This window comes from Pinus tabuliformis, chromosome J (assembly GCF_031772625.1).
Source record: "Pinus tabuliformis cultivar Carrire ecotype Pingquan chromosome J, CPIR1, whole genome shotgun sequence".
Taxonomy (NCBI): Eukaryota; Viridiplantae; Streptophyta; class Pinopsida; order Pinales; family Pinaceae; genus Pinus; species Pinus tabuliformis.
Window position 1 is genome coordinate 1,240,184,227 of NC_142295.1, and position 14,204 is coordinate 1,240,198,430.

At 35.9% G+C, this 14,204-nt stretch overlaps 1 protein-coding gene across 1 annotated transcript; it reads left to right on the forward strand.

The window, feature by feature from the left end:
* Nucleotides 1–2,773: 2,773 nt before the first annotated feature.
* Nucleotides 2,774–4,000, forward strand: LOC149231679 (L-type lectin-domain containing receptor kinase V.9-like). The gene is made up of 3 exons (XM_089381714.1): nt 2,774–2,887; nt 3,066–3,397; nt 3,499–4,000. The coding sequence occupies exons 1-3, from the start codon at nt 2,774–2,776 to the stop codon at nt 3,998–4,000; spliced, it is 948 nt and encodes a 315-aa protein (XP_089237840.1).
* Nucleotides 4,001–14,204: the final 10,204 nt, after the last annotated feature.

Genomic DNA, 14,204 nt, shown 5'->3' on the forward strand with positions numbered 1-14,204 from the left:
TGCTGAAGCCACTAGCTCAAGTGTTCGTTTCCTCATACCTGAGAATGATTGAATGGCGAAGGAACTACAGGTGGCCAAGAAAGGAGAAGACTTAATGACAATGTCTGCCTGAGATGGACTGAAGAAGGCAATACTAGATGAAGTATTGTCCCTTGACACCATTATGTGAGCATTGTACTCCAAGTTTGGTACCGTCCACCAACAAGTTGTCCATCTCCACAAATGGCAGCAGCGATCTGTGAGAAGATAACGCATCTTGAAGAACATACATGTTGTTGTTGATAACATGAAAGCATGGATGATGAAGTACATGGGAGCCGTGCATCACTTACCAAAGATGATGAGGGCCAATGCGGTCAAGCTGCAAGCATGTATCCGAAGTCAGATCTGGAACTATGAGGACCTAGCACAACTCATCACTAGCATATACGTTTCCCATGCACAAGTATTCAAGAGCATGGATGTTGTGGTGCACACACATGCAATCCCATCACTTGGGACTCTCACCTAGGCGAAGACAAAGACGCAGGTCCGACAAGAGATTGACTCGTACTTCAATGAGTTGATGCGCACCGCCACCAACCCAGACTTTCTTATCAGTGCAGACATCATGCACAATTATGTTGTTGGTCCGGCCACATTGAAGACAATGATGCGCATGCTTTTGGACGAGTTTGATAGAGGAGCCTGAGTAGTGTACTCGGATGCTATGGAGGCAAGGTTCAGGTTTCAGATAGATGTCACAACAAAACACACAGACACTATCAAGGAATACCAATATTGGCATCAATATGTCACTGTTGATCAGCATGAGGATGTCGAGCAGTTGGACTTCTATAGTTGTCTAAATCAGAATGATGTCTAGTTTGGCTTGTTCAAGCCATTGTTCACATGGGTACATGTGCATTGTAATGTTGAGTCATGTCAAGTGTAAGTCAAGTCTTAATAGTGGATGTAACAGTCATAGAGTAGGTGAAGAGTCATGAGGGTAGTTGAATGGTCATAAAGGGGAATGTGAAGGGTCACCCCACCGTTTGCTATAAATAGTCCCTCATAACTCATTTTATAGGATTTTAGTCAGCCAAGCTTGACTACCTTGAAGAAAGCTTGGACAGTATTGTAACACGCCTTGTATTCTCCACTGCATGGAGCTAGTACATCTCTTTGGAGGAGCAAGTGGATGTGGCTGTAACATTTCACTGATGGGGCTAACAGGTTTACATGGATGTATTTATGATTGGAACTTACACTTATTTATGTAATAAGAGCCAACACATTTTCATGCATATGTTTTTATTGTAGTTGGACTGTTATGGTTTCCTTAATGATATATGTTGTTTAACTTAAGTATTTGTGTATGAATTGATTTGTAAGAAATTATAATAATCTTGTTGCAAATGTGTTGTTGGTTTAACCATCACTTTGGATTGTCGATTGCTCTACTTTCCAGCTTGTGATGCATCTTCGCTCGTGTGTTCCCTTCCCAGCTGAGTACTGATATAGGTTGTCAAGGGGCGCACTCATCCTACCCCCTTTGTGTTAGAACCTCTCTTACACCTTCCTTGACTCACTGTAGCGGTCACATGCTTGCTACTGATAGAGTTATCTTACTTGCCTCTGTGTGATATCACAGTCAAGGCATTACTTTGTGACCTATTGGTAGTACTCCTACACCAAACGGTCTAAGGTCTAATTGGGACTTCTTATCGGAGAGATCCCCTTGACATGTTGGCGGGTCTAGTATCGTCAACAACTTCCTTCTTGAATTTTACACTTTTTCTAAACCTACAGATCGAACTTTTTGTCAGTGAGTAACAGTGAGGGATGAAAATGAAACAGAAATTGTGACTTAATGGGAACTAATAAACCGAATGTGATACCACGAGACTTATATCACCGAGGTGACTTCGAAATGGGCTTAATTTCGCCACATATATATATATATATATATATGGGATAAAAATCTTTGAACTTTACCCTTTATGTAATCGCGAGCATGTTGATTAAGATGTCACATAAAATGCTTGTGAAAGAGTTTCTTCCGGTAGCTCAATACTTCATAGTTTTCAAGGCATATCGAGATGCAAGGGATTGATATCCATTAGAGAGCTCTAGTGGTTCACATGGAATGCTATGTTTCAGTAGAACAACAAGCATGGTTGCTGATGAAAATTACTGCGAAGCAGTCCTAAACGTTATAGGATTAGGGTTGACTCTAGGCATGGCATGGTCCCTTTGGCATCATTCAATCATGTTCCTTGGTAAAGCAAGTGACAGATTCAGGCCCTGTATGTGCAACTAGGCTATATCTGGATGTGACTGATGGTAAACTGGCCATGTCAATTCCAATCCTTGGGTGTGGTTTAATGGTGAGGTGGAGAAGTTTGGCCCCATAGATTTCTTGGCCCAATCTGAGACAAGACTATATAATTATACTTTTGAGTATGATTTCCATTGAAATTTACGGATTTATCCTGATTCATCGCACCAGATTTTCTTGTATGGCTGCATCTCAATAATTTCTATTGTTTCTTAAACTTTCCATGGTTAGTATGAATACTTTTGAAAGAAATATCATAATCATATCCCTCGTCCTTTGTAAACTTGTACATGAAGAAAATCTCTGCCTTGGCTCTGCCCATTTTTGTTTTTTTTATTTTGTGGTGCTATAATTTTCTCTGCTTTAATTGATGAATATGAACATCCGTTGTGATTGCTAATAAGTAACCAGCCACTCTGCTTGACTGTTGTTTCATTCTGTAATCTGATTATCATGGTGCGTGCAAAAGGAGGAGCTCTGTGCTTTGGCACTTCTCTTCCCAATCCTGGCTATGGTGTCCCTTACACAGTCCCATGGAAATACTACGTCAGGCTTCTCTTTCCCATCGTTCGGCAATGACAACAACAATCAGTTGATATACATGGGAAATGCTTCCTATAATTCTTTAGGTGGTTACATCGATCTCACTCCATAGCCGAACACTACATCCAATGCTTCCCATGAATATTCTGACATGTATAAGTGCATCGGAAGGGTTCTTTACCATGAACCCATCACGCTCTAGTCGGCCACATTTACGACCACCTTCACCATCTTCGTTCAGACAATCACTCTTCCCGACAGGCTAAATAATTTCAACAGTGACGGTCTGGCCTTCATCATCATCCCGAACGATGGACCCTTTCTCCCAGAGAGCTTCGGAGGATCTCTGGGCTTGTTCGGTTCATCCACAGATGGAAACACAATGAATCAACTAGCCATCGAATTTGACACCTTCAAGAACGAAATCAATCCATACGACAACCATTTCGGTATATACATCAAGGGTATCAAATCCAATGCAATAGCCGTTCTCGGTCAAAACGGCATCGATATCAAATCGGGGCGGCCGATAAGGTTTCGAATCCGTTACGATGGCTGGACCAAAACCCTGCAAATATATGTTGCCTATGCAGACCGACCAATTCCCTATTCGTTCATCTTAAACCACATAATAGAGCTATCAAGAACCATTTCGAGATCAGCGTACCTGGGATATTGGCTGCAACGGGGAATTCTTTCGAGATTCAGTATATTTTGGGCTGGAATTTCACTTCAGAGATCTTGCCCGACTCGTCTCTGAACATAGCCCACGAAGGATCCACAAGAAGTGGCCTGAAGGTCGGACTCCTCACCGGTTCCATCACCGTCGTGACTGTACTGTTGAGATTGTTTGCGTGGTTCATCGATAGAACTAGAAAACGGAGAGTGAACTCAGGTCGATTGTTCAGCGGGGAGCTAGCGATATTGGAGGACCGAATGATGGCCTCGTCATACCCTCCTCATCGGTTCTCTTACAAATTTCTTTCAACCGCGACAAATAACTTCAGTGAAACTGAACTTCTCGGAACCGACAGCTTCGAGATAATTTACAGGGGTAGCCTGGAAGGGCCAAATAGGGCGAGGACACTAGTAGTTGTGAAGAGAATCTATGTCGGGTCAAGACAGGGAGAACGATAATTCAGGTTGAAGATTATCACCATAGGTCGACTTCGACACAAGAACCTGGTACAGTTACAGGGCTGGTGCCACCAATGCGAAGAGCTACTGCTCGTGTATGAATATATGCCCAAGGGGAGCCTCGACAGGTTCATCTTCAGGCAGCCAGGGGATAGCCATCAGAATCAGGATCAGCCCCATCTGAATTGGACCCAGAAACACAAAATATTATGCGAGCTGGCTTCAACGTTGTTGTACCTTCAAAAAGAATGGGAGCAAAGAGTCTTCCACCGGGACATTAAGCCCAGCAATGTTATGCTCGACAGGGAATTCGGTGCCCGTCTGGGGGACTTCGGCCTCGCCAGGCTGATTGAGCATGATGAAACGAATCCGGCTGTCACCACGATGCTCACGGGGATGCCCGGCTATGTGGCACCAGAGTGCGGGTACACTAGCAAGGCTACTACAGTTTCGGGTCGTTGTGTTGGAGGTAGCAAGCGGGAGGCGGGTTGTGGATCGAAAACTGCCATTGTCGGAGGGGAATTTGGTGGATTGGATTTGGGAACTTTACCGAGAGGAAATAGTTATCGAGGCCGCAGATATGAGATTGGATGGAGATTTTGAGGAAGAAAAGATGAAACAAGCATTAATGTTGGGACTTTCCTGCTCGCATCCAGATCCCCAGCTGCGTCTGTCAATCAGACAAGCTCTACAGGTTCTCATAAATCCCAGTGAAAAGATGGTGCAACTTCTTCCTTCAAGGCTGTTGGCCATTTATGTAGTTTTGCCATCAAACCAAGGACTTAATTGTCACCCTCCTACTTTGTATTCAAATGTTTACTCTGGGTTAGCTTCTACTGTCTTCGCTTGCGGTGGAGGCTCGTCCAACCAGTACTGCCATTAAATTATTCTTTTTCAATCCGTTAGTGAGAGCCCGCCAGCAGAGGAAGCATTAGAATACCCTGATTCAAAAGTCAACTAATCAACTCAATTAACCGCTTTATGTAGTAAAATAAATTATTTTTAAATTAAATATGTAATGTCTTGATTTTAATGGAGTTGTTTACGAAGTGGAGGTATTTTTTGGATGGCCAAGTGGTAGGAATCTAGGCAAAAAAATTTGTAAACATCTTGTAGAAGCAATGTTTGAATCATATTTTTGATGGTGGAAATGGATTCAACACCATCAAAAACTTATGAGACACCTAAAATTATGAAATTTGATATCTTTTATTTGAATTTACAAAAAAAATAGCTAGAATTTCCATAACTTTAAGGCCAAAAAAGAATATTAGTTAGACTACACAGTGAAACAAATTATTTTTAAATTAAATATGTCATTCTTTGATTTGAAAGTGAAAATTCATTCAAACACTTTTCATATTATTCGTAAGATGATGTAGAAAAATATTCTCTTGAAATAAAGTCTTGTCTAGTGGTTTATTTAAAATTCAAAATTTCTCAAGCCCAATTCCAATATAGACCATGCCTACAACGGAATAATGTGTAGGGAACTTATTAGGTAGTTTTTTTCATAACATTATTATTATTATTATTATTTAAATTAGTATATTTTGGAAGTAGCGAAAAGAAACACCCAAAAGTAAGAGGTTAAATTTTGATTATATACAAATCTATTGAATGTGAAATTAACAATTCATTTAAAACAAGCACCTACCACTCAAGTCAAAATTATACTTAAGAAAATATTATATAAAACATTATAACTCATATTGGTCAATGCTAAACTCACCGTCTCTATTTTGGAAAGAACTATAAATTGAGATGTCTTTCTTAGAATCACTACACAAATATATTCCCATTTTAATCATAAGGAATTGTATAAATTTTGGTGGGTAGTAACAACTACGAATTCTACACATTTACAATTTTACTCTTACATAAGCTTTGAGGAAAACATAAAGAATGGTGTGAAGTAACTAGTAGTAGTATATTTATTTACATCTTATCCCTATCTATCTTTTGTGTAAATACTTGTGGTAATTATGTAATTTACATGAGTATGAACTTGATCCATAAACTCCATATTAAAAATACGAGATTCTACACTATTATAGTTTTATTTAATTTCTAGACTTGTAAAATTAACTATAATTAGTGCATGCATGTAAAATTAAATCAAGCGAAAAAGTAGAGAACGAAATATAAAAGTAAATCAAGTAGAAAAGTAGAGAACAACATAATAATCTTCTAGAGAAAACCCAGCTCAAAGGTGAGGTCGCTTCACTCCCTTTCTCTGTTTGGAATTATGGTTGTAGATACAAATAAGTAATGTATGTGGCCCGTGGGTTTCTACAATGCACATATCCTCTCTGTGTGCTCTACCTCCTATCTCTCTTGGCTATCTTTGCTCAACTATGGAACGAAATGCTCTCAAAAGAATGGAATGCCTCGTCCTCCTAGTGGTTGATCATAACACAGCTCGATATCCTACTAGTGGTTAAATTTGACTGCATCAACTCTTAACTAAAGTTACAAATAGACTCTTCTAGAGCCTTTTACATCACAAACACATGACTAGCCCATTTTACATGAATAATGGGGGCTGACGCGGCATCCTCCCGAACTATAGGTGTGAAAACAGGAAGGTCAGCTTCTGAGTGGCATAAATTTTTCTCTATGTGTGTATAATAACATGAAAAGGTGTTGCACTTTGGCAGTAAATTTTTACCCCAAACAACGTCATTTGATGCCTCAAAATGCTCCTAAAAGGTTTCGGACACCGTTTCGCCAAATTGGGTCCCACGAGTAAAAACGTCCTGTGAGATGATTCCTCCACTTTTTCCACTCCAAATGCATTGAAATGGATGACAAACAATATAATGATCCAATTCAAATTATAACTATTTTCAAGGATTTTATTTTTAATGGTTTTCTTGCAAAGATTATGAATAAAAAATCACTACATAACTATATAAAAATCACGCATCATTAATGCAACCATATCCATAAATATGACATATTTACATGAGCTTATATTATGCAAAGGATGCAATAAGACCTTCAAGTTATTCCTAAAAAATACAATGTTTATTTTCCTTCATATTTTAGGCCTATTTCCCTATTTAATGATATCTAGAAAATCATCTCCAAAGTTATCACAAAATCGGCTAAAACGCATTCTCCCCTCACTTATCTCTCCTGGGGAAACTAGTTATGTGGATGGCAGAGAGATTATGGACAACATAATACTAGCCCATGGACACATTCACTCACTTAATTCTAATAAGTCTCTAGGTATGCTCATCAATCATGATATGTCAAAAGCATTTGACAAATTCATTTGAAAATTTATTTTCCATGTGCTGAACTTGTAGAAGGATGGGTTCATTAGGTTCTTGCCCTAATTTCCAAAAATTTGTTCTCCATCCTAGTTAATGGGTCTCCCTCTCCCACTTTTGTCCCCTCAATGGGTATTAGGTAAGGATATCCCATTCCCCCTCACATATTTCTCTTCGTGGATGAAGGGTTGGGTAGATATATCAACTCAGTCCTATATCTCAACCAACTAAAAGGTCTTCCTCTTGGTTACCATGTTCTCTCTTCTTTGCACAAGTAACTTTTGGGTGATACTCTTCTCTTGGGAATCCCCATTATCGAAGAAGCCAATACCCTTGAAAAAATCCTTCAAAACTTCCCTAATTCTTTGAGAACCTCTATTAACATAGAAAAATATAAAATCTTATTTTTAAATACCCTATTATCTATCCAAATTCACATATCTTGTTTTCATGGTTTTCAAAGGAGTTATGTTTCATCCAAATACCTAAAAACTCCTTTAACTAGAAATCAACATAGACAAAAGGTATGGGAAAATATTCTTCTTATATTTGAAGCTAAACTTTCTTATTGGACATTCATATCACTTAATCTAGTAAGTCGCTTGATCTTGCTCAAATATTTCCTTCAATCACTCCCCACCTATCTTCTCTCAATAATAGCATCCCCCAAAACCATTCTAAACAAGGAAAGACATATTCAATGGAACTTCCTTTGCTATGGCAACAAAAGAGATTGATACTAGGCTCTAGTTGCATGGGACAAAATATATCATTTGAAGAAAGGAGTAGGACTTGGTCTCTGTGATCTATATATACTTAGAAGAGCCTTAAGCACTAAAAACTAGTGGAGATGGATAAAAGACCCTTATGCTTTATGGAGAAAAATGTGGAAACGTAAGTATACCTCCAATACCCAGGTATCTCAACTAATGAAAATGACAAGAAACATCAAGCTTTATAATACATGGAATGTTTCCTATAGCACCAAACATATTTTCCAAGAGCATAGTTTTTAGGAAATAAAAAATGGTAACCATGCACTATTTTGGGAGGACTTGTGGCATCAATGCCCAAAATTAGTTCAGAATGAATTTCTCCGCTCAACCAAAGACTCCCTCATCCCCAAAGGCCAAATATTGGTTTAAAATTACGAGGAATTGACACCACCCCCCCCCCCCCCCCCCACAATTCCCAATGGTACAATTGGAAGTCATGCGAGGAATGAATTAAGCCTCCCTCCCAAAAAGAAAGCACAATTATCAAACAAGTATTAGAAAACATAATAACTGTGGTTCAAGAGGGAGACACTATTTTTTGTTTGGGTTATCATCCTTCAAGAAATTTTGAATTCTCTAAATCTTGTAGTGTTCTCACAAGAAACAATAATGAGGATGATAAAGGAAAAGAGCATAAAATATGGAATCTCAAGCACTGGCCCAAAATCACTCTTTTTCTGCGGCTTCTATTATGGAACAAATCTTTGACATGGTGCAAGCTTCAAAGTCATGGTTTTTAAGGCCCTTAAATCTGTCTTCGTTATTTCTCCAATTTACAAAATTTAAATCATCTTCTCAATAGATATAGCTTCTTTGTTTCTATGTAGGACCACATTTCTATGCTCTTTTGATAGAATACAAAATAATGTCCTCTTCACTCTACAATTGTAGAGTGACTTCCCTTTTACTAATCCCAATTTTAATAGAGTATGACAGCTCATCCCAGGATTTATCTTATGGGAGATTTGGAAGGAGCGTAATAGAAAAATATTTAAGAATATTAGTGTCTCCACGAATTTTATTTGACAATCTATCCTAATTAAAATAAGGGAAACAATGTATTCTCTACATTGGTCCTTGAAAGATTGGGAATCCAATCAACTTGAAAAAATCATTCTAACCAAAATGGGTCTCTCCCCTTGTTCCTTATTGTAGAAACCCTCTATCCCCATTTTCTTCCCTTATAAACCTTCCTTATCGAACCACTTACCCTTCGAAGGAATTCATCAAACTTAAATTTGACTAGGACTCCAAAGAAAATCCAGGACAAGACAGTTATGGTGGGGTTTTTTTTTTAATTATAATGGGAAGATTCTAGATGTTTATGTGGGTGCCACAAGACAAATGTCTCTCAGTTTCTATTTTCAAACAATTTCACAAGCTCATTATTGAAGGAGATTCCAAGGAAATTATCAATATCTTATGCAAAATCTTATGTGCACCAAATCCTTCCAAAATATATTAGAGTTGAAGTTTGCAATCTCGAATAGGTAACGCTACAAAACTCTTGGAAAAAATCACAACTTCCCTCCCCTCTCATGTTTGCAGAGAAGGAAACAAACTAGCTAACAAGCTAGCCAATTTTGGTCTCAGCATAAAAAATCATCCCCTTAACTTGGATTAGAGTGAGGATAGTCCAAAATATAATCGAACTCACTATAACTATCTAGCTATGAAGGACCTTCTACCCTAAGTAGGGTGCCCAAGAGTGGGTGTCCCCCTGCCCCCCTGTCTTGGTATGATTCCAACTCACATGAAATGGGTTGCAACTCCCACTATACTTAGCACATTTCATGCACTCCCGTCACTTCATTGAATATGGCACAAAATCAATGCAAGCTTAATAATCATTTAAATATTGCGACTACATAGGGATGTATATGAGGACTCTACAGGAGACTTCTATCAAAGTGATAGAGTTGGAGGAAAAAATTGATATAAATGACAAGCCGACCATTATAGCTAGGAGAATATCCAACATCTCCTTCTCCTCAAATTTGGGTAGCGGCTAGTCATCTCGGATGTGTGGAGATTCTTCCTAATAGATATTATGACTCATTGGTTTTTTGCTTGTAGCACTATCCATCTCTTTTGTCTTCTCATGTCGATGTATGCAAGGCCTAGCACATGCAACCTATTTTTATAAGTTTCTATGTACAAGATGCTCTAGCTAGATAGGGTCTTAACAACCTCAAGACTCTGAATTGATGTTACTAGTTTGGTTTCCCTTTAGACATATCAGTAGCATTTTTTTTTTTGGTTTGTGTAATCCTCATTTGACATAATGCAAGGTGCCTAACTTCAATATATATATATATATATATATATATATATATATATATATATATATATATATATATATATATATATATATAATATTTTAATATGTATGTTAAATAATATATTTGAATATCAACATCATATATATATATAGAGAGAGAGAGAGAGATGTTCTCTATAAATTAAATATTTTAATAACCATGTTGAGTTGCAGTCATATAATTTAAATGGCTGGTAAATGCGTATAGGCATGAATCCATAATAAACATCAAAATATTTACTTCATGGTACATCTTACATTGTTAAAATTTAAAAAATTACAAAAATTAACTAAATTATAACTTTATTTTAAATCATAATTATATTATTATTTATAAGTAGGAGTTAGTACATAAATTAAACACAAATAGTTTTTAAGAGATCATGTAACAAGATTTGTAACCATGGAGACTCACTGCTACTTTATCATGGATTATTTTAATATGTAAAGATGTGTTGTTACAATATCATGAGTCAGTACCATGGCTTGTTTATATAGCATGTCCAAAAACAATAACTCATTTATACATTGTTCATATGACATTTTTATAATTAATCAATTTAATTAAAATGACATAGCTACTTTGAAAATAAATCTCAATGTACCACCCACCTAATAATTATTGGTAATTAAAATAAAATTCTAGAAGCATTATTCAGGAAAATTTTAAGGGCCAGATTTAGCTGATTGGCTATTTTTTGGACATTTTCTGAAAAAAATATTCACCCATTTGGTTAAAAAAATGCCTATTTTTTTACATATATATGATTAAATGGATTCACCATAAACGTATCAATTTCAATAGAAAATTACATGTTCTTTATTGAATATTCACCTACATTCTATATGTATGACTTTTCAAACTAGAATGGTCACCTATAATACTATGTAAATAGGCATAATATTTGAATCCTTAAAAAATACCCTGACCGTATTCCAAAATTCACATGCCTATCAGCGTTTATATGACTATTCGAATTTTGTCTTCTTTGAAGGTATATTTTTCAATCATTTTTTTCCAAAATTAAGTAAAGATTTGTTGTAATTGCAAGTTCAATACATGTAGTCTACATAATCCAAGTACAAAAGAAGACTTTCAACTCACTGAATCCATTTTTGCATTCAAAAGTATAATTTAAACAATGAAAAATTACAATCTCATTTCTCAAAATGGAGATTTGCTATTCCTTCAACGCTCAACATGGAGTTTGTGTGTGTGTGCTCAAAATGAAGAAGATGCGCAATTTATTCCATTCTCAATATGTTGTATATATATACATCTATGTGTTTGTGTAAAGAACCAACTAAGATCCATCTTATCCATGCATCTACCAATAATCCAAAAAAAAATAAAATCTTCTTTAATACAATTTTTTTTTTCAAATTTTACATTAAAAAAATATTGCACTTTATTATATTTGATTCATCTTAATAAATCTAGTAAGGAATAAGATGAATCTAAAATAATACTATTTATAATTTATATGTTATATTATGATAATACATTGTATTATGGTATATTATTTATGATGGGTGTTATACATAATAGTATCTTCATATCCTTGTAGGAGACTTCAAATTTTAGTCCATCTTTGCTTTTCATGGTATATAAAATATGGTTTTAAATTTGAAATCTTTTTGATTTATCCATCTCGTTGGAAATTGTGTTAAGGTTTTGACCTTGGCTTTTCATTGTATATAAAATATGGTTTTGAATTTAAAATCTTATTGATTTATCCATCTCATTGGAAATTGTGTTAAAGTTTTTTACCATAAAAATGATATTTGAAAAACATAAAAATTATTTTGAACTTTATATCATTTTGGTGTTGGGCTCTTTATTATGAAATCATTTTTAAAAGAAAAAATTTAAACTAAAATTCAAAATATCATTGATTTATTCATTTCTTTTTGTATTTTTCCTTTATCCTTAGCTTTCTTTCTTTCTCCGAGATACATGGAAAAAAAATCCCGAGCTTCTCCACATTGAAAGAGATGTTTAAATAACACTTCCCCTTAAGTTTTGGATGTTTGAATTTAAATCATTTCATAATGATGGAGGATAAAATTTTTAAATTTAAACTCAAAATATCATTAATTTTTTATTTTTATTTTCTATTTATCTTTAAATTACTTTCTATCTTTCTATGAGATACATGGAAAACAATTTCAATGTTCTCTATGTTGAAACTGTTAGAAAATCAGAGAGGCGGACATATTTTCTCTAGCTGATAATTGTTGAAAATAGCAACAAGAAATGCTAAAAATAGCATTGCTATAAATATCATTTCAGGATACACTTCAACTCTGTTGGAAATAGAAAAAAATGCAAATGCTAAAAATAACATTGCTATAAATAACATTTTGGGATAGATTCCAATTTTAATTAGTCCCTGAATTAAAATTGAGAATTAAAATTCGAATTTGGTCTCAATCGATAGTTGAAAAATAATTAATTAATTCATCTTGAGTTAATTAGTTGGAGAAAATCAAACATGAAGTCTTTGTGAAGACATGCAACAATTATCCCTTTGATTGAGGAAGTTATCCCCTAATTAAGGAGATTAGGATGAGTTGTATTTGAGTTGTAATTAGTTAGCTCAGTTAACTCAGTTAAGTCCAGTTAAATTAGTTCCAAACGGTTGGAGGAACTAATTGTGAGTTCAGTCAGTTAATGCATGCATGCATGCAACTAGTGTTCTCCATATAACTAAATATTCTCTCATAAATAACTCATGCATGTCAGTTCAGACAGAGACCCAGTTGAGATTAAAGGAAGGGACAATGTACTATCAGTCGGAGGAATTTTTGTATAAAGGAAACTCATCCATGTAGAAGGAATTCATCTCCTTTAGGTTTGTGCAGTTATTTCAAAGGTCAGAGCAGTGTGTGAGGGATTATTACACACAGGTGGCAGCTTGAGGACCCAGGAGAAAATGCGCAAGGAAATAGGAGGCTTGGAGGACTGAAGGAAGGCATATGTGTTGTTTATTCTATCTATGAGCAGCAGTGAGGGATTGTATTGAGAGTTGGATAGCTTGTGAGCTAAAGCTTTGTGTAATCCTGAGATATTTCCACTTGTATGATAATATAGATAGCGTGGTTTTCAGTTGAAGCTTTGCCCAGGGTATTCTTCTGTGTTTCATGTGTGATTGAATCTTCTTCTCTATTATATGTGTTCTATTTGACCTTGCTCAAAATCGATTAAGCTTCCGCAAGTTTGTTTGTAGAAGTCGATCAAGTATTTTGCTTTAGTTACATTGCATTATCAGATGATCTACATGGGAAATTTTACATGGTATCAGAGCTAGCTAATCTATAGAGAAATTTCTACATGGTATCGGAACAAAGGTGATCAAAGCAGTGAACAGTATACGAAGAAAAAAATCGATGTAAAATAAAAAAAATGGGGCCGTGAGATTTCATAGGAGATATGAAATTTTTTGTGCAAAATTTTCAGAATCAAATAGTAGATATGGATTCCTTGCGGAAAAATACCCAATCAAAAAAAAAAAACTGAATCGGAGTTCGGATGAGGGAGATATCGTTGATTTAAAATCCGATCTTTTTTCTAGAAAATTTCATGATGGCGAGAAAGATCAAACATATTGGTGTGCTAGGCAAGAACCTATATGCTCTTGAGGTTCAATATGCATGCAAAGCCTTGAGGAGCAAGACAAAGGTTAAATACTTGGTGGGTTAGAGGAAGAGTACATTACCTCTCAACATGCAGTGCCAGAAGAAGTCTCAGAAAATTGTGGAGGAGCCATAATTGGTGAAGCAACTTCAGGAGGTTGTGGAGCAGCCATCATTGGAGAAGCCAAGAG